Source organism: Passer domesticus, unplaced genomic scaffold, assembly GCF_036417665.1.
Source record: "Passer domesticus isolate bPasDom1 unplaced genomic scaffold, bPasDom1.hap1 HAP1_SCAFFOLD_63, whole genome shotgun sequence".
NCBI classification, from domain to species: Eukaryota; Metazoa; Chordata; class Aves; order Passeriformes; family Passeridae; genus Passer; species Passer domesticus.
The window spans coordinates 560,774-586,459 of record NW_026990166.1 but is presented as its reverse complement, the minus strand read 5'-3'; the positions used below and the strand labels follow the sequence as shown (position 1 = coordinate 586,459).

Below are 25,686 nucleotides of genomic sequence, written 5' to 3'. Positions count from 1 at the left end.
GCTTCCAGGCCTTCCCCAGCAGTGTTAAATTGCAACTCTAAAGCTCTTTGGCTTTGGAGGAGCCTGTTTCACTGGTTTCTCATGGTTTGGGGGCTGGCTTCATCCTGGCATTCAATTCCTACTCTGGCCTGAGGCTGGCTATTGTTTCAGGCTCAGCAATTTGCAGCTGATGCAGCTCCTTTTCCAGCTGATGGGCACCATACAGCTCTGAGTCAAACCTCCATGCATATGGATACCAGGCATGGTCCTTTACTGGGAGTTTTTAATTTTCTTCTAACAAAGTTCATGTTTTCTCCAGAAGAAACTGTGGATGGTGCTAGTTTCTCTCCGTCCCCATCTCTCTTTAGGGCTGGACAAGTTTTCTATATAAGCTTTTAGCAAGTGTGTCAGTGGAGAGCAGTTCAGATCAGTTTCTGGGTGCAAGTCCATTACTTTTCTGCCAGAAAAGAGCAGCTTTGACTGAACATTTATTTCTCCTTTATTATGGCACGAGCACTTACAGCTGTATAAAAGGCCCATATCACCTCAAGAGTACCCTGCCTGCTGTGCCAATTAAAATGTAAGGCCCCAAAAACGTTGCTCTGTGGGATACTGTAAAACGACTTAAACTTGTTCCTGTACTCTTGAGACAGAAAAGCAGGAAAAATAGTGACGAGATGTTCTCAAGAGATTGGAACAACAAAAAACCTTCACTGTCAACTTTCAAAAATCAAAGAACTTGAAAGGTAAAAAAATTAAACATAACAGAGAATATTCTATAAAGCATTAACTTAGCCCTATCAACCTAACAAAATGTGTTAATTGAGTTAGATTTAGATCATTAAGGCTGTTAAGATTTTAAATTACTCAAAAATCTGAGAGCAGGAAAAAGGGAGAAGAAAGAGAAAGAGAGAATGACAGAAAGGAACCAACACAGCTATCACTGCAGGTTCCAGTGGTGTTCAGCTGATAGAAATTCCAAGAAGATGTAGGGTCAAGACATGTGGTGGCCACATATCCCAAGGTAAATAGCCTTTGGCTCTCCTGGGGCCCTCCCCCACATGGGGCTCCCACTCACCTGGCCATTTAGGAGCTGGGTTAGGGGCTCCAGACACAGGTGTGGAGCATTGCCTCTGGTGTGCTGGGATCAGTGGCCGCTGCTGGGCTGGGATACAGGCCTGGGGGTGTGGGGCGTGCCAAGTGGGGCATGGCCTCACCAGAGCAAGGCTTGATCTGCCCCCTTCCCCACATACAAGCCCCTGAAAAGTGTTGAGCCAGCAATCTCCTCTAGTCTCTCACAACAAGGTGTCCAGGTTCCTGTGCTTCTTGGCTGTCAAGACTCCACAGATTTGTGTCTGGATATTAAGTAACTTGGACATTTATTCCTTCCAAAAGCAGCAGCATGAGGGTTGTTTATTCTTTCTAAGGCCTTCCCTCCATTCTATGTCCTCTTCTTGAGGTAGTCCTTGTAAAGCCTCTCCTCTCTCTCCTTCTCCATGACAATGGAAAGGGACAATGGAGAAAACAATAAATGAGAGGTTAAAACTATTAGAGTTACAATGTAGTGAGGAAATAAAAAGCAGTGCACAACAATAAGAAGAAAATTGTGCAAAAGGGGTAATGGCTTAAGCAACAAAGGTGAAGTGTCACATGAGGCCCCTGGAACAAAGACAGGATGGTGAGGGCTTACAGAATGGTTCTGATGGTAGATGGGGGCTGCTGGTGCTGCCTGGAGCAGCTGTGCACCTGCAGTGGCAGTTTCCTGCTCCCTCTCTGCAGCAGGGATGGTGGCAGTGGCAATGGTGATGGGTGTCTCTCTGTCCCTGCAGAGCTCTGTTTGGCATTGCCACTGCCATCAGTCTGCCACGCTGGGCATGTGTGTGGGAATGGGATGTGCCACTTAGCTGCCTCTTCCTACCACCCTGCTGGGCTCCACTTGGCTTGGCTGGACTCACTTGGGATCAGTGTCACCACTCTGGCTTGCCTTGTTCTGTTGCAGTGGAAAAACAGTCCCACATGCCACCCTGGCCCTGATGGTTTCAGCTGTGTGTCAGAGCTGCCGCTTCCGTGCCACCCATTTCAGCCCCGCCTCCTGAGCAATATTGTGGAAGGAGAAAAATGGGGGAAAAAATGGTGGTGGTGCTTTGGTCCCAAGGCCTCCCTGTTAGAGTGAGTCAGACAGAACGATCCTCCTTGCATTTTCTGTCATGGCATTTCCCTGCTGAAATCACACCCGTGGCTATGATGTAAAATTTTTTTAATATATAGTATTGAATAATATAATATACATACATACATATATATATATATATATATATATATATATATATATATATAAAATATATATAGAGAAAGATCCATGACCATGTCTCTGTACCTAGGAGAAACTTCTAAATGTAATTAAAGTAGTGCTTTTCCTTGTTTGCTGCTTTCTAGAACGAAGGAAGGTCCAGCTGGAACAAGCCTTCTGGCTTTTGCTCAGCAGAAATAGTTGCCAAAGACCACTAATGTGGTTCCTCACATCCTGGTCCCTTCTCAGTGCTCAGCTTCTCAGTGTGGGCTCTAGGGGCTCACTGTGTTTCTACTCTTACATGCCTTGAGCAACAGGTGATGGACTAGGAGGGCTTTTTGTGTTGCTTTGTAGCAGAGGAGAACTTTGCAGGCTTTTTTTGGCATTAGGTGTAGAGCATGTCTGGTTCTATGCATGAATTCACAATCCAGCCTAGGGCGCTGCTATTGTGATGTCAGCGGCCGCATCCCGGCGTTGTCAAGGCAAAGTTGCTGTGCCGAGGCCCGGAAGGGCTCAGTGTGCAGAGCAGCTCTGTGGCACGCTCACTGCGGGCAGAACCTGCTGATCGACGAGGTCTCTGCCAGCAGGACTCAGAGTATTTTTGATTTTCCCACAGGTGTTGTCTGCTGCAGACTGGAGCAGCGCTGCTCGAGCCATGGAGGGAGTGTGTGCTGCAGTTTGCACGGCTTTTTCCGTGGCTTATTCTGGGTACTTTCTCACCCACCTGGCACGTAAGTAGATGTTGCAGCATATGGAAACCAAAATGCCACAAAGAGGCCTTTGGTTGGGTAAAGCCGCTGTCAACAGCTCCAGCCAAGAAGGGGGTGTCTCTAGCCAGTGAGGAGTGGGCAGCATTTTTAATGTGGCCTGCAGGGATTCTACTCCTCCCGTGGCACAGCCTGTGGCTATGGAGTTTAGAGTCTCCTCAGTTTGCTGGCTTAAGGAAGACAACTTCTAAGATAGGAAGAGTGGGAGAGCTTGTCAGGAGTCCTTGTAAAAGCTGTGCACTGCTCTCCAGGACTAAGGGAAAGTCCCTCAGTTCAAGTCTTCTTGTCTATATTCCCTCATCCCAGCATGTGCCTGTGGACCTTGACACTTCCTGCACACTAAAAGAGCCATGTGTTCTGTGATGAAGTCACAGAATCAGCTTGGAAAAGGCCTCTGAGATAGACATTTCAGAGGAGTTCTTGTATGCTCCCGAACCCTAGAGCTGTTCCTGTGCTGTGTCACGATAGAACTGCCACCCTGGCTAAGGGGCACTTGGCTGAAGCTTTTCTGGGGAAAGGTTTCCAGTGAGCTCATGGCAATTGCTGCATGCAATCTCTTGAGAAAACTGAAGCACAGGAAAGGGAGGAGCTGTAGCTCCTGCTGGGTGGGGTGGGGCAGAAGCAATGAATGTTACAGAACCACCGGGCCTGTCTGAGTCTCAAGTTTCTATGGGTTGAGTGGCCATGGAGGACAAGGAAGTATTTTGTGCTGTTGCCTTGCTTGCTGTGTGACACAGGGGTTGCAGCTGGAGTGATGTAGTGAAAGCAGAATGCTCTGTCTTTGGGTTGACTTTTTGTGGGCTTGCCCAGCACAGGCAGTTTTCTTACAGCATCTGGTTGTTTTTCTCTTGTGTGTTGCAGGTCACATCACCCGTGCCTGGAGAGAATCCGGTCTTTGGGTGAGTGGAAAGGGAGCCTCTGGCCTTGGTAGCATTTGACAATTGTGGAGCAAGCTGTGAGTTGGGCGTGTTGCAGTCCAGTGCCAGCCTGGTTGCATGAATGAAACTACAGTCCAGACCCTTTGCAGCAAGAGCAGCAGCAGCAGCAGGAGGAGCCCAGGCTGTTTTCTCCAATTCCTTTTCAGAGCTTTTAAGCAGCTGGAAGTGGGGTTGCTTTGTGATTTAAGCCATGATGGAATTTCCCCTGCACAAGAGAGTGTAGTCCCATCTAATTGTGCCTTTTCACTTCAGTGGGAACAACTTTCAATCCCATTTCCCTGCAGATGATTTCTCCTTAGTGCATCTGGGTCTAGAGCTGAATATAAAGAAGGTCACTTGTCCCTCATACTGCTGTCTGTCTGCAGAGCCCCACACCAACCTCGGAGGATCCTCTGGCTGCGTGTCTTCCTGCAGAAGAGACCAGAGGGGAGGAAGATGCTCCCCAAACTGCGCCTGCTGCCACTGCAGGGCCTGAGCATCCAGCATCAGTAAGTGGCAGCTCTGGGTCGTGCTGTGGCTGGAGCAAAGTATAGCTGCAAGTTTCTGATCAGACAGCACCTCCTGTGCCTGGCTGAAGATGCTGGGGGCCGGAATCTTTCCAGCCCTTCCCCCAGTCAGTGGGGCTTGGAAAAGGGGAGTGGAACTTGGATTGTTTATGCACCAGCTTCCTGCTGTTCTGAAAGGGGCTGTGAATTTGTCTTAGCAAGAGACAAGAGGTAGCATTAGGATGTCTTTGGAAGCTCCTGGGATACAAGTGAGGCCCTTGGTGGCCAGTGGCTGTGCAGGCTCCCTGTCCCCTGTGAGGAGAGCAGTGCAAAGATGCAGTTCACAAGCTTGCAGGATATGAGGAGGCACTGTCCCCAGCAGGGACCTGGCCCTCCCCACAGAGCAGCTAAAGTCAGTAGCTATAGGAAGAGCTGAGCTGCAGCAGGGCCTGTAGCTGAATATAGGTGAGGTGGTGAATGACAGGTTCTTCCTGTCCCTCATGCTGCTGTCTGTCCACAGAGCACAAGGGCAGCGTCAGCACCTGCTCTGGCTGCCTCTGTACCCGAGGATGAGGCTGAAGAGGAGGAAGGTGCCAAAGAACCTGGCCCTGCTGTCAGCCCACGGCCGGAGCAAACAACACCAGTAAGTGCCCGCTCTGGGTAGCAGCGTCTTTGGTGTCATTTTGTCCGTCATGTAAAAGCAGCCTTTGGATTTTGTGCCTTGAGCTGTTGAAGTGAGCTGCACAAGCTGAGAGGTGAAGAGCCCTGGGTGTGGCCAGCAGCATCTTCCTAGGGGCTTGCATGTGAAATGGGATGGGAGGGGCATCTCTGCCAGGCACATTTGTAACCCAAATTCATTTCTTGTCCCAGAGCTCCATCTCCTCTGTCCTGGCACCTGCACGAGCTGCAGCTGAAGGCTCGGGAGAAGGCTCCAGTGCCCAGGCTGGAAATTCAAGCGCAAGCAGCTCGTGCACCTGGAGCACGACCAGCTCGTCTGGCAGCAGAGAGCAGCAGCGAGAGAGGACAGAGGACAAGTGCCTGGCCATGCTGAGTAGGTCCTTTGTGATCCTTGTGTGCCGGAGCAGTGCCTTGTGTGCGCGTGTGTCGGCGTGAGCTGTCCCACCTCCTGCTCCTGCTCAGCTGAGTGCCAGGTCCTGAGGCCTCCTCCACACAGGACCTGTTGTTGTGCTCTGAGGTGGTGAGGGATCAGCGGGGTGTTGCTCCTGCCTCTGAGAGCAGCTCGGCCTGGTTTGGCTTTGCCTGAGCTTCCCTGTGGGCAAAAGGCCAAGCAGAGATTGTTTCTGGCTGAGCAGGAGGCCGTGACCTCGCGAATGAGTAGGCCTCAAGGAGCTCCTGTGGGGCCCAGCTGCTGTGGGCACGGCCAAGGTCATCTTCAGCACTCAGCCTGTCCTAAAGGCTGAGGGACCTCATTCCTGAGGCCATCACAGTAGCTTATAACATGAGCTGCTGCTCCTGAAAGGCTGAAGGGCATTGTTTAGGCAAAGTCCTGCTTAAAGCTGGAGATCTGGACTCTGCTGGAAGCACTTTGCAATATTCTTCCTGTTCTGGAGAGGGCAGCTGATGACAAAAATTGATTCCAGAACCCAAGATGCCTTTGATGTTTGCAAGGATGAAAGCTTGTGTTGAATGTCGCAGAGTGTTCATTGCCAAGAACAGGAAGATTTTGTTTTTCCTGCTGCCCTTAATGTTTCTGGACAACAATCACTTCTCTTGGTTAGAGTTTTCTGATCCTGTCTCCTCTGACTGTTTCTCTGTGTGCTTAGATTTTACTTTAGACTTTTAGTTTTGTGCAGACCATCTGTGCTGCAGGGCTGCTTGTCTTGCTGCTGCTGTTTTTGAGGTGGTGCTGGTGCGGTGGTGTTGTTGTTTCCCGACTGACTGAGTTGAAAGGGCCCAGTGTCCCGGAGAGTGGGGCTGCCTTTGTGATCTGCTGCAGGGTGGGATCTCTTTTGAAGTGAGCATCTTTCCTTGGGATATTTACAGAGATGCTGGTGAGCGAGGGAGATCCTGAGGCTAAATACACAGAACTGGAAACTATTGGCAAAGGGTGAGTGCAGCCACAGTTCCTTCTTCAAAGGGAGGGGCAGTGTGTTTTGCTGGTGTCCCATCTCCCCAGAGTGACATCAGGCAAGCTCCAAAGCTGTTCAGACACTGCGTTAAGATGATGCCAGGTGATCTCTCAGTGCTGGCCTGCATTTATAGCTGTGTTGTGAAGGCACAGCAGAGACATCTGGATGCTGGCAATGTCTTGTCTGTGGCAAAGAGCAGCACCTGGCAGCTCTCCTGTCCCTCAAGTGTGTTTGCACCTGTTTGCCACTTTTTGTAGGAGAAATAATTTTTGCATGTCTCAAAAGAACAGAGTACGTGGGAACGAAATGAGGAGAAACTTCATTGCCTCAAAGTCAAGTTAGCAGCTGACAGCTGTCAGGGAACAGCTCTCAGTAACATTTCTTTCCAGTATTTTGGTGAAAACAAGATTCAGTGCCACCACCTAGTCTAGAATCCGAAAGCAGAAATGAAAGCAACAGCTCTCTTTTGTGGCTGTGGTGGCAAAAGACAAAGCTTCAGGGGACTGCCCAGTGCCAATGCACTCTAGATGAAAAGCCATCATCTGCCTGATGGCTGACCCCTCGTGGATCCTGTGGACTTTAAGCCTTTGCTGCAAAGAATCCACCAAGCTGTTCCCTTTGAAAGCCAGCTCTGCTGACTGTAGATGGGATTGACTTGCAACATTTTCTCTGGGTAAGCTATCCTGATTTAGGGCGAATTTGGCAGGAAACCTCCAGAAAGCAAACCCACATGGCCACTGCCCCCAGCCGATTTGGGAACAATTTCCTTGGAGAGAAGTGGAAAGAAGTTGTTTGTTTAACTGGCAAAGCACTGCCCAGCATGCAAAATGAACAATCATGGATGACAAAACTCATTTCCTGCTCTGAAGAGATGGCAAGTTCAGAAAGTCTCTCCTGGGGGTTGTCACTCTGTTATTTGTCCCTCCAGTGCTGGGAAAGGCTGCAGAGTAGGCCCTGGTGGGCTACAAAGTGCGAGCTCTCGGTGTTTTGCCAGGTCCCAGTCTGGAGCAGGTTCAAATGGTTCCAAGAAAAGGGAAAGAAAAACAGTAAAGGGAAAACTCAGACTGCCTTAGCTAGCTAAACTAACTGAAAAGCAAAAGGAGTGTGGTGTTTGGCCCCATCTGTGCCCAGACCACAGCACTGGAGTTCTGTGTTCCAGCAGACTGCGGGGGAGAGTGCAGCTGATAACAAAACTCTGTGCTCCCTCTTCTCCCGGCCCCTACTGTCTGATCCCGTCCTGGAGGCATAGAATATAACATCCAGCATAAACAGAACAGGTGACTGGGGGTACAAGCATCATAACGTCACCCTAGAACAGAAGCCAAATGTACAAGAAGTCACCAGAAAAATGGAGTATCTGGTGCATCGAAGAGTAGCAGCTGCCAATGGCTCTGGACCCAGAACACAGCTGCCTAAGGATCCTGTGTTTTCAGGACTTCTCCATTTGTGTGCAGCAATGGAAGGCTTTGCCTGCTCTGGCTGTGGCTGGACACTGTTTTCCTTGCAAGCTGGAAAAGGGATCTGTGTCTGCTTGAGTTTGGCAGACAGACTCCAAGGAGAGGTGTAAGGAGACCCAACCAGCAAATTCCTGGAAGAATCAGACACATGCACAGATAGAGAAAGAGAAAAGGGAGAAAAGACCCATAGAAGAATCTGTGGTGTTCCATTTACTGTTTTCCCCAGGACTTTTTTCCCGTTGGGCTGCAGTGTTTTGCACTTGCAGGGACTAAAGGATTTCTTTCTCTGCTGCTGTTTTGTTTCTAGGGGTTTTGGCACTGTGTGCATGGCAGTGGAGACTGCCACAGGAGAAGAGGTAAGCCTCAAGCAGCGCTGCAGCTTCTGCAGCTCTTGAGTGCCCTCCCCTCTGCTGTGAGCTGTGGCTGAGCTTTGGCTCGCCAGCAGAGCTTTGCTGCAAAGACAAATGGAGTGCAGAGCAGTGTCTGCCTGCCAAATACAATGGGGACAGGTTTTGTCCTTCTCAGCTGCCCCAGGGGATGCAAGGAGGCCAAGTGGTATCGTTCAGAGGAGGACACAGGGCTGGGTCTAAGTGCCCAGGTGGTGTCTCAGAGCATGGCACTGCTCTTTGGGGCTGCAGCATTCCTGAATTCTCATTTCTGGCTGTTAGCCAATACATGGGAATGGTGCTGGTAGTTCTGCAGCCACCTGCAGTGCTGCCCTTGGGATCTGTGCTTAGAGAGAGAGGTGTGCAAGGAGTCTGTCAAGGGCCTAAGCCCTGCTCAGAGCCTGGGATATATCCCTAGAGGATCAAGGCATGGCTTATTTCTTTTTACAGTCAGGCAGTAATTGCTAATATTAGTGGTGTGAAGTAAAGTATTTTAGTGGAATAAAATGCAAATTCCTGAAGTGAGGAAGTGCTAGGATTGTGTTTTTTGGAGGTGTCCTTAATGATGTTTTCATCATCACAGCATTTTTTCCGTGAAATATGTAGGGTTGTATTTCTTAGGGGGAATAACCCTCATGATTTTCATAGGACACCATTTTATCTGTCATGTCTGTAAAAGTTTGCTTTGTAGTTGTGCAATGGAGAATGCCAGTGGTTGGTGGAGTAATGATCAAGCCCCCTAGAAGTGCCCAAGGTTTCCCAGCAGTTTTGCTCCATTTTTACCAGCACAAAAATGGCTTCCTGCTTGCAAGAGGTGTGTCAATGACAATGGGGATGATAAAGTAAGGCCCTGGGGGAAGACAGTGGGCACAGTGAGTGTTGTTAGAGCTTTGTGGTGCAGAGCTTAGACTCTGTTTCTCCCAGGTTTACAAGGCAAAGGGTATTTGTCACTCTGTCCTGGGAGGTGTCTAAGCACGGGGTCTGATGTCCAGTCACAAGGCAGTTTGGCCCAGCCCAGCTGGGGCTGCTGTCATCCCATAATCACTGTCTCCATGTTCCCCTTGTGCTCCTGTGCCACAGACTTCTTTGGTTCATGGCTGTCCATGTTGTTTTAGGTGGCCATCAAGAAAATTAGTCTTCTGCAAGAGAGCAGCAGTGAGCTGTGCCTGAATGAAATCCAGGTCATGCGTGGCAGTAAGAATACCAACCTTGTGAACTATGTAGACAGGTGAGTGGTTCTGCTGTCCTGCCATGAAAGGTCATTCACATCCTGCAAGCCAGAGGTTCAACCACTCCTTTGGGCGCTGGCAAAAGAGGATGGAGCTGTTAATTCCTGTTTCTGTGCTGATTTACAGCATCTTGGGAGGAGATTGCATTGGGGCTGCTTTCATCTTTCCTGGCATACTAGTGTGAAGGGCACTTTCAAAGACAGGACTTGGCCCTGTCTTACTGAGCCAACAGCCTCCAAGTTCCTGTTCTCTCTCCACATTGTTTTGTTGGGTTTGGGGGTTGATTTTTCCCCTGGGTCTGAAGTGCTGACAAAGCACTGTCTATTGTATTTCCCTTGGCCTGTTGCATTGGTGTGGATACCGAGCAGTCTTTTAAACTGCACAGAGTTCAAGTCCTGCAGAGCGTAGTGAATGACTACTCACTTCCTCCTGTGTTCCTCTGAGAGAGACACAGAAACAAGAATCCATCAGGTTGTATAAGTGCCTGCGTTCATCTCCATGCTGTTTTTTCCTCCTTTCAGCTACCTGGTGGACGAGGAACTCTGGCTGGTGATGGAATACATGGACGGAGGTTCTTTACACGATGTCATCAGGGAGACTCGCATGGCAGAAGGAGAGATAGCAGCTGTCTCTCGGGAGGTAAGGGATGGCACTTGTGCTTCCCATGGCTTGGTCAGAATGGTCCTTCCAAATGGGTGATAAGGAGAGGAGAGATTTCATCTTCCAAGCCTTTCTCTTATGTCCTTGGCAGTAGCAAGAGCATCAGAAGTGCCTGCCAGTGTCCCTGCCCTTCTTCTAGTGTGTTTGTCTTTGCCTCTCTAAACACTTGCCTGGAGCCTGTGTGTGCTGCACTCCTTCCCTGTAAGGGCAAAGGCGCTGGTGGTGCAAAGTGAAGCAAGGGGCAAAGACAAAGAGATACTCACAGGAGTCTCCCAGAACTCATCCTCAAAGGAGAGCCTTGCACCCAAAGTGGTGTTTGCAAAAGCATCCACTGCTGTCTGGCTGGAGAGAGCACAGCCACTGCAGCAGGGCTCCTTTGGTCTGTGTTTGCAGGGCACTGGCCAGAGGAACAATTGCCCTTTCTCTTTCAGAAGCAAACACACCCTCACTTAGAAAGGAACTGCTGTTCTCGTGGTGGAGCAGCAGGCTCCTGCCCTTGCCAGCAGCCAGTCCTGCCATGGCTCACCATCTCCCAGGAAGTCAGTGTTGCAGATGTGCCACTTTTGTGCCTGTGGGATGAAGTCCACTTAGGCTCATGTTTCTTTTTCCTCTCTCAGTGCCTGCAAGGCCTGGATTTCCTTCACTCCAAGCAAGTGATCCACCGAGATATCAAAAGCCACAACATTCTCCTGGGCTTGGATGGATCAGTCAAGTTGGGTGGGTGTTGCTGGCCAGGCTCAGCCGTGGCGGGCTGCGGTGTGGGGCTGCCTTTGGGTGGCTCCAGTTCCCTGCAGTGGGGCCTGTGACAGTGCAGGCTGCCCTGCTGCAAGCACAGAGCACAGCCACAAGGTGCAGGGAGGTGTTGCTGGGAAGAAGGGCTCAGGAGAGGCTTTGGGTTGTGTGTGTCCCTTCCCAAGCAAGGCAGTTACGGTCTAATAGCTTCAGGGGACTAAAATCCACTGCCTGAAACTGGGGGCTTTTGCTAAGTGGCCAATTCCGTATTTCCTCGGCTGCAGGTCCGAGGAATGGCAGCATGGCCCCTTTACAGCTGGGTTCCACACTGCCTTCTTGGACGTTGGTACAGTGGGGATTTCTTTTGTTTGCTTTCCTAAGTCACGCTGGCTTGATCAGAGTGGTTTTTCCTCCTCAGCTGATTTTGGCCTTGCTGCTCAGCTTACTGCTGAGCAGAACAAACGGAGATCAGCTGTTGGAACGACTTACTGGATGGCGCCAGAAATTTTCACCAGGAAGCCCTACGGCCCCAAAGTGGACATCTGGTCCTTTGGCATCATGGGGATCGAGATGGTGGAAGGAGCGCCTCCGTACCTGATGAAAACCTCCCGCACGGTACGCTGCAGCTGCTCTCAGACACTGCTGTCACCCTAACAAAATCTGCTCCCATTCTTCTGCCTGGGAAGCTTGCCAACAACTGAAAATGATAGGTTCCAGGCTGCACAGTCTCTCGTGCTTCTTGGCCAGATCATCCCCTTGCCATTTTTGTGCATGAACAGGACCTAAAAATCAGGATGCCTTTTGCTTGGCAGAAGCTTTGCCTAAGGGAGCAGTGAGCAGTGCTGAGCTGCATTTTATGGAATATTCCTTGGAAATAGAAGAGTTAGACGAAAGTCAGTCTTCCATATCACTTGTAGAGGCTGTGTGAAGCAAAGTGTGCTTTTGCTGATGGAGTTGCTGCTGATTCCATCATCCAGTGAAATCAGGGGTCAAGGCAAGAGCCTTTGCCTACTGGACTGGCTATGGCTGCCTCTGGCTTTGGTTGTTTTAGTAGGGGTAGGAAAGGTATCTGCCACCCTGTGGCAGGGAGTAAAGTGCCACTGCAGAGTGGAGCTTGTCCAGTGGGCTCTGTGTGAGCAGTTTGGGGTGCGAAGGAGACAGGTAGAGTGTGGCATTTCCTTCTTCTCTAGGTTCAACAGCTGATAAGCACCAGGGCCCCCCCGAAGCTACAGAAGCCCAGGCAGCAGTCGGCGTGGCTGCGAGACTTTCTGCACTGCTGCCTGGAGAGGGACGAGGACAGGCGCTGGTCTGCCCAGGAACTTCTGCAGGTAAAAGACAAAGCGGCTGCAGGTCCTGGATGTGGACACAGCATTGCACAGAATGCCCTCCTTTCTGTATCTTTCTGCTAGCCAGAGAAAGCCTGCTTCAGGCTGTGGGGAAAGTAGAAGTTCATTGCTTCTTTTTCTCTTTGGGCAGCATCCGTTTGTAACATCAGCCAAGCCAGTCTCCTCCCTGACGCCTCTGATCATGGCCACGCAGCAGTTCATGGCTGACAGGAGATTCTAGCCCTGGAAGAGGCCTTTGTTTCTGTTTGTAGTTTGTAGTTTGTAGTTTATAGCTTGTAGTTTGTAGTTTGTTTAGAGTGATAGTCAGAATAAATACTATAATAAATAAACCCTTCGCTGTGTTGGAAGCTTCTCTTTGTTCTCACCCTGTGAATAAGCTCTAAATTTGCTTCTGAATGGTCAGGTGTTTCTTCTGTGTGGGAAGACCCATGGATGGGGTTTGTGGCACGGTTTGTTTGTGAGCAAAGGTCATCTTCCTTCATTGCCTCCAGGCCACAGCCTCTTGTGGAGATACAGGCTTGCAGCTGTGACTAGAGGAGCAGAGCAGGGCAGAATGGAGCAGAGCAATGGTGTCACTGCTGGGGATGCTGCTGTGCCTGTGGTTGTGTTGCAGCTCTTGGGAAAGGTTGGGAGTGTCTGTGTTGCTGTGGGCAGAGGGGGAGGGAGCCGGGCTTCTCCACAGGCTCAGGCGCAGGTGAGTGTCCAGTGGGAAGGCAAGTTCTGCCACAGGAACTGATGCCAACACAAGGGAGTACTACACAGACTTGCCTTGGTGGAGTAATTTCATACTTTGCTCCGAGGAGCTGGCAAGAAGTCTGAAAATTTGCTGAATGTGGTAAAAAGATACAGCTTTGGCAATTTGAACAAAAATAGGGTGTTTATTTAAAGGGGAAAAACAAAGTGGAGGTAAAGAAAAAGAAGAAAGGAAAGAAAGAAAAAAGGATAAAGTCCCAGGCCCAAGGATTGAGGAAACCTCTAGCCGAACTGGCCTCTGGCCCCAAGGCCAGAACCTGAGAGCATTGCAGTGAATGCACTTAGTCTGCCCTCAAATATGGAAAAAGGTCTCTAAAAAGAGATATTGACTGAAATCTGCAGTGTGGGGTCCCCTGCTGTAGCTAAGTCACAGTCCCAGGAACAGTAAAAGACAGCAAAGGCAGCTCTTCAGGCCAGGCTGCCCCTTTGATGTTCTCGGTCCCCTCAGTCTGTACTTGCAGTTCCGCCCCCATAGTCTCTGGTGATTGGTGCTAGTAGATGATGAGGTAAGATCTTCTTTCCCAGAGTGTGCTGTCACTGGGGTGGGATGATATCTCCCAGGTTTTTGATGGGAAGCTCTCTCATTAGTATGCACAGTTGCTATGGCACCAAGTTACCAGTTCAACCTGGAGTGGGTTAGGAATTGTCTGTAAAATGCTGCATGCTGTTGGTGAGAGGAAACTGCACTGGGACCTTTGAAAGTATAAGGCTACTTAAAAGAGATCATTAAATTTACAAATAATGTAATTAGGTGAAGAACAAAGGATTATAAAAATAATACGGTTCTTATTTTGCTATCTATTTTAACAGGACTGTTAAACATTCAATTGGAATGTACTGAATATCTAGTATAACTTTATAATGATTTTAAAATATTTACTTCATTAACTTGAACACTTTTATTTGATCAAACTAGTAACTTTAAACAGTTATAAATGCAAAAGCTAATTAACGGTTACAAATGTAAACCAGTCACTAATGCAGAAGCCATTTAAGGGGTTTTATAAATTGCAATGTCTCCCTTTTCCCCTTATGTTAATAATTGGCTTTTGCATTTACACAAATGTGGATAGTTTTTCGTTGATAGTGTTTAATTGTTTAGAATTAACCTAAACTTGCTGGGCCTTTTTACCCATTTTCCTATCTTTTTGATTGGGTTGAGATTCATGATTCTCTTGACAGGAGGGGTAGAATGTTGGCTCGTTTGAAGATTTTGAATAGCGGGAATGCTTTGTACTAGTGAGGTAATTAGATGAATGAAACATGGGATTAAGCAGGGGAGAAAGAGAAGGCTAACTAAGGAAACTTAAAAAATAATTAAGGCTTTCTTCCACCACTCCCGAAGAGAACATAGTTTTCTACTTTTCAGGTGTAGTGAGGGAAAACCGGACTGGAACACGTGTAAGCTTTCTGATGTTTTGGGTAATTTTAGTAATAGTTTCACCATGGTCATCAATATGCAGGCAACAGTCTGATGTGTTGAAATTGCCACATATTCCACCCTCTTTGGCTAATAAATAATCTAGGGCTAAAGAGTTTTGAAATACAGCTGTTTTCATTTGCTTCTGATGGGCGTTGAAAAGATCAATTGCACTCTTGGCCTGATTAGATATGACTTGAATCAGGGCTTGTAGTCTAACAATGCAATTTAGCACGTAAATGGGAGTTTGATAGCCCCAGCTCCCGTCCTGAGCCCAAGTGGCAGGTCCATAAGTTTCTAAAATTCTCTCTGATGGCCACCCTTCCTTGCCCCATTGTTGCATTCCCCCTATTTCACATCTTTTTGTCTCTTAAATTTATCATCTAGGCAAACTTCTAGCTGGTTTCCAGCTGCTTCTGATAGTAGAAAGGGACTAGGTCGTATTGCTCCTAAGGTACAATTGCCACACCAGTGAGAAGGGAGTTTAGAATATGCTCTTTTCCCACAATTCCAGTATAAACCTTGGGGAGCCTCCCAAAAATGTGAAAGCGTGATAAAAGTGGAGGTCCAATACTTAGAAACTTGGGGTAATACTGAATAAGGCTGACTTTTAGGGTTCCAGCACTGATAAAGTTGTTCATTGGGATGTAATATGCAGTTCTTGTTTCTGATTTTCTTCTTTGACCAAAAGGTATCTGGTTCGCTCAGTATCCACCAGGTCTTGTGATCCTCAGTTAGTAAATATATTTTACAGGTAGTTTCTACAACTTCCTCAGTGTATCTTTTTCCTTTTCTCCAGATACATTCTTCTCCAAGAACTGTGTCCCTCAATAGCCAATTGTCTTGATCTCTTGGAGTTTGGGAGGGGAAATAATTTAGTTTAAGTCATTTGAGGGGTCCAGTACTGACTCCTTGCTGAGGCCAGGCTTCTGATTTGAAGGTGCCTCCACAAACCCAACAATTGGTTATATTTTGATTTTTACTAATTTGTTCTGCTAAAACAATAAATAAGTTTTTATCGGTAGCTAATGGATTGTCCCCCTTTTGTTTCCCCCTTTCAGTTATTACAATTTCTCGAATCAAATCAACATCATAAGTTTTCCTTTTTCACAAATCCTTCTTTTTCGTTGTATAATTAAATTTGACATATAGCCAAATCTCTTGATCAGGACACTCTCCATTCCTTTTCTGGTTTGCATTTCCAATATTTCTACCAATCCACTGATTTTTGCCTGATTGTCAGTATCTACTCAGTGTCATCATATTATAACAAAAGGGATCTACATAAGTATGTGCCTGGAATGAGTGTTTTATGAGGTAGGAGTTCCCTTTGGTCAGGTACACTGTATGTTAGCGTTGGTGGCAGCGGACGCAGGCTCTGACAAGGGGGATCTACTGGATCCAGAGGGAGAGTATGAGGAGTAGGGCACACCTTCCATTCCCTAAGGGTCAATGGGAAGATTGAAGTGCCGTGGTACTCTCTGATAGGTGGTGCAGACCTGGGTTCGAACCCCTTGGTTGTCATGGGAGTGTACCTGGATGCAGGAAGGGACCTAAATGCAGGGAAGTCCTGCCTGGAACTGGCCTTGGTTCTATTCATGTTGTTTCTCCTAAGGAAATTAAAAAAAAAAAAAAAAGACATAGTTATTGGAGAGGAAAGGTAATTTCTCAGGGAAATGATACTCTTCACTGGTGGAGAAATGGAATTGAAAATTCATCATAACTTGTTAAATAGTAACTACAACATCCATTAGATTCTCTGCTGTAAAGCAGTGAGAGAATAACAATTGATAAATTAATTTCAGGGATAACACCGAGGAGGACTGTTGTAGACAGTAGTTCATGGAGGTTTCTCGTTATCTTGTGGTGGTGTTACTGGACCTTGTACTCGGCTGACGGAAGTGCAGCCTTTTTCCTGTGCTCGGATGGCTGTCTCTGTGGTCAGTTGAACTTGGAAAGGACCTTCCCCTGATGGAGTCAGGGATTGTTCCTTCCAGCATTTAATAAGTACCTAGTCTCCGGGGCATAACTTATGTAAATAGAAGTCTAAAGGAATGTTCTGGGGTACAAGACCTCTCTGCTTTAAGTCTTTTAGATTCTGGGCAATCATTTGAATATACCTTTGCACATTTATATTTCCTCACTCTTTGGCAGTTACTTGATGCGGGGTGGCTAAATAGGGAAGCCCATATAACATTTCACATGGGGAACAACCTAAGTCAGCTCTGGGTTGGCTCTGGATTCTGAGAAGGGCAAGGGGTAGGCACTTTATCCAAGTCGACCTCATTTCTAACATCAGTTTGGTACAGGTTGTTCTAATAGTCTGATTCATGCGTTCTACCCTTCCTGAACCTTGAGGGTGCCAGGGGTATGTAATTTCCAAGTTATTCCAAATTGTTGAGCCAACTGTTGCAATATTAATGATGTAAAATGGGTACCTTGGTCTGAATCAATGTTATTTATAATTCCATATCTTGGGACTATCTGTTCTAGGATTACCTTACTTACTGTTTGAGCAGTGGCATTAACAGTTGGAAATGCTTCAACCCCATTGGTAAGGTGATCTACAATCACTAAGAAATACTTCCATCTTTGGACATGGGGCATTTCTGTGAAATCAAATTGAATACTTTGGAAGGGTCTAATTGCAATTTCAATTCTTCCAGGTCTCGTTCTCCTCATTAATTTTCTATTGACTTTTTGGCAAATTATCCAACCTATGGTAATTTGATTAGCTAATTCATCAATTCCCCGACATCCAAAATTTTGAAGAAAGTGATCTGCTAAAGCTTTAGATCCCCAGTGTGTGGATTGGTGGAGGTTCTGTAAAATTTCTCGAGTGAGCTCTTTATTTAACATTTGGTGGCCATCAGGAAGATGCCACCGTCCCTCAGAATCTTCCTTTCCACCTAGTGATATGAGTTTCTGTTTTTCATTGTCTTTAAAAACAGGGATGGGAAGAGTGTTGTCCAGTGTACTCTCGGGTGTGTCTCTTGGATAAAATCTGTATACCTTTACTTCCCCCTCAAAAGCAGCCTCCTTTGCAGCATGGTCTGCTAGGATGTTTCCTCTGGTTTCTCCAGAGTTCCCTTTTGATGACCTGGAGCACGTACCATTGCAATTTCTTTCGGTAACTTAAGTGCCTCTAGAATTTTTAATATAAGTTCTTTGTGTAAAATGTCTTTGCCCTTAGATGTGGGAAACCCTCTTTCAGCCCAGCTTTTCCCGAAGGTGTGGAATACTCCATATGCATATTTAGAGTCAGTATAAATGGTTCCAATAGCTCTGTCTAGTCTGTGCAATGCTTTTTCCAAAGCATCTAATTCACATACCTGGGTAGACCAAGAAGGTGGTAGTTTTCCTTTTCTAACCTGTACAGTTCTTTTCCATCTCTGATGGAGTACCCAGAGCACCTCTTTCCATTTACTACTCTACATGATCCGTCGATGAACAGGATTTCTCCTTCATCTAATGGGCTCTCTAGGAGGTCTTCTTGAATTTTTGTTTGCGGGTTTATAAAAACTATGCAGTTGTGCATGAGATCTTGTTTTTGGGGAATTCCACATAGGAACTGTGTGCGATTGGTGTGGGTGGTTGTTTTCAGGGTTACATTTGTGGAATGGATGAGGGTGCTCCCATATTGTGTAATATGAGAGTCTGTTAGCCATTCGGCTGCTCGTTGTTTAAGAATGGTTTGGATGGTGTGTGGTGTGTATTCTATCAGATTTCTCTCAAATGTAAGTTTTTGGCTGGCTGTTACTAGGATGGCTGCTGCAGCGATTGATTGGATGCATGTTTGCCATCCTTGGGACACAGGGACCATCAATATGGACAAGTAGGCTACAGGTTTATGAAATCTTGACCACTCTTGGGCCAAGACCCCGTAAGTAATTCCTATATAGGTTTAATATATAGGTGAAAATCTTCTTCTAGTGAAGGAAGAAAGAGAACTGGGGTCTGAATCATCTTTTGCTTTAAATTGTCTAAGTTTTTATGATCCTCTTGGGTCCAATTAATAGGTTCTGATGTAGTTAATTTTTCATATAAAATTGTGACACTTTGTGTGTATTCATCAATCCATATTCTACAATACCTCCTTAAGCCTAATAATTGTCTAACCTCGCTCTTTTTTTGTGGAGGTTGTAAATTTAAAATTCCTTCTATCCTTTCAGTACTCAGTTTTCTGGTACCATGACCAATTACATGTGTGAAATATTTTACTTCTGGTTTAACAAATTGTAATTTGGATTTAGATACTCTTAGTCCATTCTCTCCTAGAAGGTTCAGTAATTGAATGGTGCCTAATTTTACAGTGGATTCTTGCTCTCTGGAGAGTAGTATGTCGTCTACATACTGTGTTACTTGTATTCCTGAGGGTGGAGAAAAGGAAATGAACAGGCTCTTCAAGGCCTGACCGAAGAGTGTGGGAGACTCCATGTACCCTTGCAGCCACCAGGTCCAGGTGAGCTGCTGTTTCCTTCCAGTGTCTGGATCTTCCCAGGTGAAGGCAAACAGGTGTCTAGAAGGAGAATCTACAGGGCATGACCAAAATGCATCCTTCAGGTCAGTTACTGAGAACCAAGAGTGCGTAGGTGATAACTTAATAAGGTGTAAGGGTTTTGTACTAACAGGCACACAGCTTGCACTCTTTTATTTACTTCACGTAGGTCTTGAACTAGCCTGTAGCCATTGTCAGGCTTTTTAATAGCAAGAATGGGGTGTTGTATGGGGAAGTACATGGCTCTAGTATATTATCATGTCACAGTTCAGTTATTATGGGTTTTAGCCCATACCTTTTGGTCTTTGTAAGGGGGTGCTGGGGTACTTTTGCTGGTTTAATGCCTGGAAGGAGATTAATTAGAATGGGCGTAAAGTTCATTTTATCCTGGCTACCTGTTCGGGCCTACACTGTGGGAATAATCAGCTGTTCATCTTGTGTGGATAAAGTAAACAATTTGACCTTCATCCTTCCTTCTTGTGGAACTACTCCAACTTTCAAAGGTATCTGGAGATCCCGAGCAAGTAAGTTGTTACCTGCTGGAGGTAGAAAAACAAATCTCCCTTTTTGGTTAGTCCATTACCCTTTATAGTGACATTCATAATGATGGGAATGGGGAAGGATTCCCCTTTAACAGCACAAATATTGAAAGTGTCTTTGCTTATGGCACATGCATTTGGTTTTTCAGTTACACAAGTTGTCTCTGCTTCTGTGTCTACTAAAAATTCCATTAATTGTTCTAGGGGTCCTATGCTTGATTTTATCAAGGGCTCTTGAAGATGGATTTTGTGCCCCTAGAAGAAGAGCCCCTGACCCCCTCAGTTCTCTGAGGGTTGATTCTCCACTTGGAGAATCTCTTAAGTCCCTCAATGTCTTAAAACAGCAGGATTGCATATGGTCTTCTTTCTTACAATAAAAGCAAATAGGTTTCTTTAATTGAATATTCTCCCCATCCTGCCTAATTGGTTTAGGAATTTGGACAGCAGCCATCATCTTAGCTTTAGTCTTCATTTTCTCTTCATTTCACCTGGCATAAACTTACTGTGCTTCAGCTAATAACTCATCTAAACTCCTTTCTGGCCATCTAATTTCTCTAATTTCCATTTTATGTCAGGCCAAGAATGTAACACAAAGTGGACCTAGAACATTGTCTTCCCTCCTTCACTATCTAAATCTCTTTCTAAATATAATTGGATATTATTCTTTAGGCGAGTTATACAGTCAGTTGGGCTCTCATCTTTTTCTTGTTCACTACCAAAGGCTTTCTTCATGTTATTAACTCTGGGGACTGCCTCTTTTATTCCCCTTACAATTTGGGTGCTGTATTCTGCTATACATTTTCTTCCCTCATCTGAGTTAGGGTTCCATTCTGCATCTGTTAACGGTAATTTCTTCTCTCCAGTTGTTCCTAAATTATGTTCTCTGTCCCATATATTGATCCCTGCAGTCTAAATAACTTTTCTCTTCTCTGGAGAGAAAAGGGTTTGCATTTTTGAATTTCATTTGCCCCTAGGGTAAATCCTAGGGCCTAAGAACTGGTAAACTTTTTCTGACATACCTACTGGGTCACTGAATGATATCTCCATTTCCTTTTTAAAATGCCTCACTTCTGAAGAGGTGAGGGGTTCATTTCCATGTCCTATTCCACCTTGTGCACCCCCCATTGTGACCTCTCTGAGGGGTGGCACCTTTGTTTTATCTTTACTGCTGGAGCAGGAGGAACATTTTTGTACTGCTAGGGTTCTCCTTCAAGTGAAGAAGCCTGGACCTTCTTGATTGGATGGAACTTCCTGCATGGCTGAATTTGTAATTTGCCTGGAGGATGATGATAGAATATACCTTTCTTCTGATGTCCCACTGCTACTTTCAACTTCTTCAGCCCTCTCAGTTACATGAGTCGTTGAAGCCTCCAATGACTCACCTGCAGTTGCAGCTGGTTCGTTAGGAGGTGCAGTAGGGGGGACGAAATTTAATGAGTCCCACCTTGGTTGATTGGTTTTCCTTGTTGTGTCTTTATCATTGATCATTACAGAGAGAATTTGGTTTGTTTTATCTGTTTCTACTTCCTTTTCGATGTTCCAATATTTAAACCAGACCTCCACATACTGCAATCCAAGTCTGCATTTAATTTATTTTGGACATAATTGTAAAGTACTTTGCAAATCCACATCCTGGTAGACCCATGCTTCAGCCAGCGCAGACCTTGTTTTAATTTCTTCTTTGGCCATTCAAACATGCAATGCACAATCTTGAGCTGTGGGTCTTTATCTTTAGTAAGTTGATATACTTCCCATTGTTTTACCATGGTTTCCAAGGGATTCTCAGGGAAGATACTGTATTTCTGTAATTGCTTGTTGTTCTTCCTATGCTTTTGTCCTATGCTTTTGTCTGATATTATGGGGGGAAAATAAATTAATAAATATTTAATTAACCAAGATGAGTATAATGATTTGAATAGAGATGCTGTATTACAATGTTAAAAATGAAACTTGGGAATTAAAAAGAAATGAAAACTAAACCACTCAATATGGCTGTTGTCCATCTGTGGGAAAAGGTATGATCCCTCCCTGTGGGTATGATCCTGTGTGGGTGGATCATTGGGCCTTCCAAATGACAAATTAGAAGCACACCACGCCCTAGTGTGAGAACAATTATTAAAAGGACACATTGTACCATCAACTAGCCCCTGACCCCTGTCTTTTTATAAAAAACCTGGCAAAGACAGATGGAGGTTATTACAAGATTTTTGGAAAGTAAATGATGTTTTAGAAGACATGGGCCCCTTGCAACCAGGCCTCCCCTCACCTTCTGTGCTTCCCAGGGACTGGCAGCTCACAATCCTTGATATCAAAGTCTGCTTATTCAACATCCCTCTCCGTCCCGCACTCCCAAATTCACATTTTCCATACCAATCATCAACTGTCAAGAACCCTTTAAAAGATATCATTAGGTCACATTGCCACAGGGAATGAAAACTTCCCCTGTTTTATGTCAAATGTTTGTGGCTGGGATTATATCTCCAATCAGGAAAGCCTTCCCTGAAGGTATAATTCGGCAAAATATGGACGACAATTTGCTCCCAAGCCAAGACTTACCTTAACACAGTGATCAGAAAGACTATGACAGCAGTTGAAGATGCAGGTTTTGATATTGCTCCTGAAAAACCCAGTAGACCTCCCCATGGAAATACCTTGGATTCCTAATCAGTGAGCCAGCCATTATTTCCCAAAGTATCTCCATCAAAGATAAGGCTCAAACGCTAAGGGACATACAACAGTTGTGTGGCTCCATCACCTGGATCTGACCACTGCTTGGACTCACGAGAGAAGAGCTGTGCCCTTTGTTCAGCCTACTGAAGGGGAGCCATGACCTGACTTCCCAGCGCATCTTAACTCCCGATGCCCACGACGTGCTGCGAAAGGTAGCACCTGCTATCTCATCTCGAAAAGCACACCGCGTTGACCGCTCTCTAACCTCCCAGTTTGCTATTCTTGGTAAATCCCCACATTTCCAGGCACTGCTTTTTCAGTGGGACCCATCTTCTACAGAACAATTGTTAATTGTAGAATGGGTATTTTTGCCACACCAAAAAAACTATTACAATCCCTGAAGAGCTTTTAGCTCAATTAATCATTAAGGCAGGAACCGCCTCCGAATCCCTGCAGCATGTGACCCAACATACATTTGTCTAGCATTTCAGCTACACAAATTAGAATCCCTATTACAGACAAATGAACACCTTCAGTTTGCTTTAGACAGCTATCCCAAACAAGTCTCTATTCATTATCCAAAACACAAGCTACTAAAAGATACATTCCATCTCGTCCCAAATTCTCTAAAAGGTAAGGTTCCTCTTAAAGCCCTCACAGTTTTTACAGATGGCTCTGGAAAATCAAACGAATCGGTTATCACTTGGAAGGATCCGAAAACTCAGAAGTGGGAGTAGGATGTTCAAGTCGTTGAAGGAACTCCGCAAATTCCTGAGTTGGTTGCTGATGTCAGAGCATTTAAAAAATTCCAACAACCTTTTAATCTAGTAACTGATTTGGCCTATATTGCCAGGACAGCTAAAAGGGCAGAAAACTCCATGATAAAAGAAGTGTCTAATCAACAATTATTTGGCTTGCTCTGCAAGTTGGTATGGCTTGTCTCCTACTGGGGAATCAGAAGGCAGATCTTCTAGCTGTGACTGGTAACACCAATCACAGTCCCATGTACTGGGAAAGGTGCAGCAGATGCGGCCCAAGGCTTTGTTGTGCTGCTGCCCTAAAATACGGAATTCTGGAGCAAAACGTTGACCCAACAAAGCAGCAGCACCACCAAAATGGGCTTTGACTCTCTACAAATCAGTTTCTCAAGGGCTGGCACCCTCAGATTCCAATCAGACCTTTCATTCCCCACTGCCTGATAACATCAGCCATCCGGGCCGCCTTCATGGAGATGCTGCCAAATTTTAGAGATCTTTTGTAGCACCCCAGCGAATCCTCAAGAAGGAGCTGCCGCTGCTATGGCACCTTTAATACTTTCCTTACCAGCAAAGAGCAATTTGCTTCACAGAGAGAGACAGAGAGAGGGAGAGAGAGAGATTATTTTGGGTAGCAGAAAATGGGTAACCATGTGTCTTCACTAGTTTGACTGAATGTAAAAGCCGTGCCCTAGACATGTGAGGAGGAAAACCAGAGATAAGAGGATGCTAGGCATAGAGGTAGAAATAATACATGTACAACTAGAGATAGGCACGTATTTATCCCACCCCCTTAGAGCTGTGGTAAAGAGGACTATTTTCCTCCAAGTGCTGGGTTGGCAGCCTGCCGCAGCCCACTGCCATATCCATCCCTTTTCTCAGCTCTTTGGGGTTTGGAAGAATTTGCTTAGGCCAATAGAATTTTGGGGTGGACGCTGCGAATTCCAGCTTTCTGAGAGGAAGGAAGCACTGATAAGGATTCTTTGATTTTCAGACTGTGGGCAAACGGAAGAGGAGGAAAAGGCCTCCCAGGAAGGAGACTGGGGAGACCGGGAAGAGAAGCCGCAAGCGGGCTGGCAGCGCGGAGTGTCCCTGCTGCCAACCGCGCCAGCCGCCCCAGCCGGCGGGAGGCCCCTTTCCGTGCGGGCAGTGCCAACGGTGCGCAAGCTCCTCCTCCTTCTGCTTCCAGCTGCCCCTTTGGCCTAAAGCACGCTGACCCTTTCCAAAGGCACCACAGGGCAAGCTGAGGCCACTTGCAGGATCGCCCCTGGCAGCCCTGCTCAAGCTTACAGCCCACTTGACACCCAAACAGCTTCGTTCAAACCCAGCATTCCCAGTGAAACCTTGCCATGCCCCAACAAGACACAGTTCGTACAAGCAGGAACACATGCATCAAAGCTTGCTTTGATGCTGCTGATCCAATTAAACCTAGGATGAAGCAAAAGGAGGAAGACATTTCAAAGAATTGAAACCAGAAAGATCACACTCACGGTGCTGATCGATTTACAAATGTGCCACAGCCAGAAAAGACAAAAATTCATTCAAAAATGGAGATCCCGACACTTGTATGCACTTCATACACACTTGAGCTCAGTGTGTATGAAGTTAACAATGGATGGTTTGTTTCCTGTCTTCCAGGGAGTTTGAAACCATCAAGGAGAGGAACAAGCACAGGAGAAGACATCGCCCACGCAAGGATGCACAGCCTCTCCCCAAGAAGAAAAGGCCAAATTAGCCCTGCATTTGCCCTAGGCTAGCAAGAGTTAGGGATCAAGAGGACTAGATAGAAATAAGATTGTTTTTCAAGTGTTTAGAATTGTTTCTTCTTCAATTATTTTACGTGATAGGAATCTCTCTGTTTATTAGTTAAGATAAAATAGCATTACGAAAGATGTTTAGTAGTGTTAGATTTAGTAGTAAATGTAACAGTTTTGGTGTATCTATGCTTCAACTTTTCATATTTTGTCTTTGTTGAGACACGATCTGTGTTTATCATTAAACCAAAGTTTGTTCCATTTTGCCTTTTTGTCTGTATGAAATCCCTGAGGCAGTGCTCGTTACATTTCCTTGGTGTTGCATGCACGGCATTTGCCCTGAGAGAGCAATGGGGGCACATGAGTCCCCCCCAGGCCCAGCCCCTGGCTCAGCTGGCAGCACTTCCAGAGGCGTGTCCCCATTACTGCCAATGAAATCATGGTGGAGCTTCCTCCTTTGAGTCCTGAACATCTCAGCTGGGAGTGGCTGGGGAGGCTTTGCTGAATTCAATGCATTGGATCTAAAGGAGTGCTCTTGTCTCACTGTACTTGCTGAGATAAAAGTAGTGGTTTGAGGCCTTTTTGTTGCCCAGCAACATAACTTTGTTTCATTTTGGGGGACAGATGGACTTGAGCACCTTGGAGGACATTGCTAAACTCTCTGATTCTAGAAAAGAAATATCCACATGCACCACAAAGACACCAGGAGTTCAGATCAGTTTCTCTTTAAAGGACCAGGCTCTGAGCCTCCAGTAATGTCCTCAGCTAAAGCAGAGCAGCTGTGAACCTGATCCTCTCACTTCTCACAGCTTTGGTATTTGCGCCAAAGAAGAATCCAAGTCACTCTTTTACCGAGCCCAGCAAATGGCTCTGCCTAGCAAGGCTTTGGCAGCAGGGGCTGTGGAGGATGGCGAGGGGGCGAGGCAGGGGGGAATGGC

The 25,686-nt window shown here is 46.2% G+C and overlaps 1 protein-coding gene and 1 long non-coding RNA gene across 4 annotated transcripts; one reads left to right on the top strand and one right to left on the bottom strand.

Moving 5' to 3' along the window:
- Positions 1 to 1,220: 1,220 nt before the first annotated feature.
- LOC135293035 (uncharacterized) lies at positions 1,221 to 2,688 on the bottom strand. Its single transcript, XR_010355188.1, has 2 exons — positions 2,357 to 2,688; positions 1,221 to 1,468 (listed from the first exon to the last, which is right to left on the bottom strand). It is a non-coding gene; the product is annotated as an uncharacterized LOC135293035 (long non-coding RNA).
- Positions 2,689 to 2,798: 110 nt separating this feature from the next.
- Positions 2,799 to 12,153, top strand: LOC135293033 (serine/threonine-protein kinase PAK 3-like). 3 transcript variants are annotated; one of them, XM_064407044.1, is made up of 11 exons: positions 2,799 to 3,000; positions 3,898 to 3,935; positions 4,340 to 4,462; positions 4,980 to 5,102; positions 5,330 to 5,510; positions 6,464 to 6,527; positions 8,314 to 8,362; positions 9,508 to 9,620; positions 10,143 to 10,260; positions 10,899 to 10,998; positions 11,432 to 12,153. In XM_064407044.1, the coding sequence occupies exons 1-11, from the start codon at positions 2,925 to 2,927 to the stop codon at positions 11,665 to 11,667; spliced, it is 1,221 nt and encodes a 406-aa protein (XP_064263114.1). In that variant the 5' UTR covers positions 2,799 to 2,924; the 3' UTR covers positions 11,668 to 12,153. The 3 variants fall into 3 exon arrangements, with proteins under 3 accessions (XP_064263114.1, XP_064263112.1, XP_064263115.1); XM_064407042.1 differs by lacking the exon at positions 2,799 to 3,000 and having other exon boundaries at positions 3,665 to 3,935; XM_064407045.1 differs by lacking the exons at positions 2,799 to 3,000; positions 10,899 to 10,998 and having other exon boundaries at positions 3,665 to 3,935.
- The last annotated feature ends 13,533 nt before the right edge of the window (positions 12,154 to 25,686 follow it).

Coding starts and splice junctions, on each gene's coding strand:
- LOC135293033 (XM_064407042.1), top strand. CDS start 3,807: ATGCTCTGTCTTTGGGTTGACTTTTTGTGGGCTTGCCCAGCACAGGCA. Junction 8,363..9,507: donor AGACTGCCACAGGAGAAGAG/GTAAGCCTCAAG, acceptor ATGTTGTTTTAG/GTGGCCATCAAGAAAATTAG. Junction 10,261..10,898: donor TAGCAGCTGTCTCTCGGGAG/GTAAGGGATGGC, acceptor TTCCTCTCTCAG/TGCCTGCAAGGCCTGGATTT.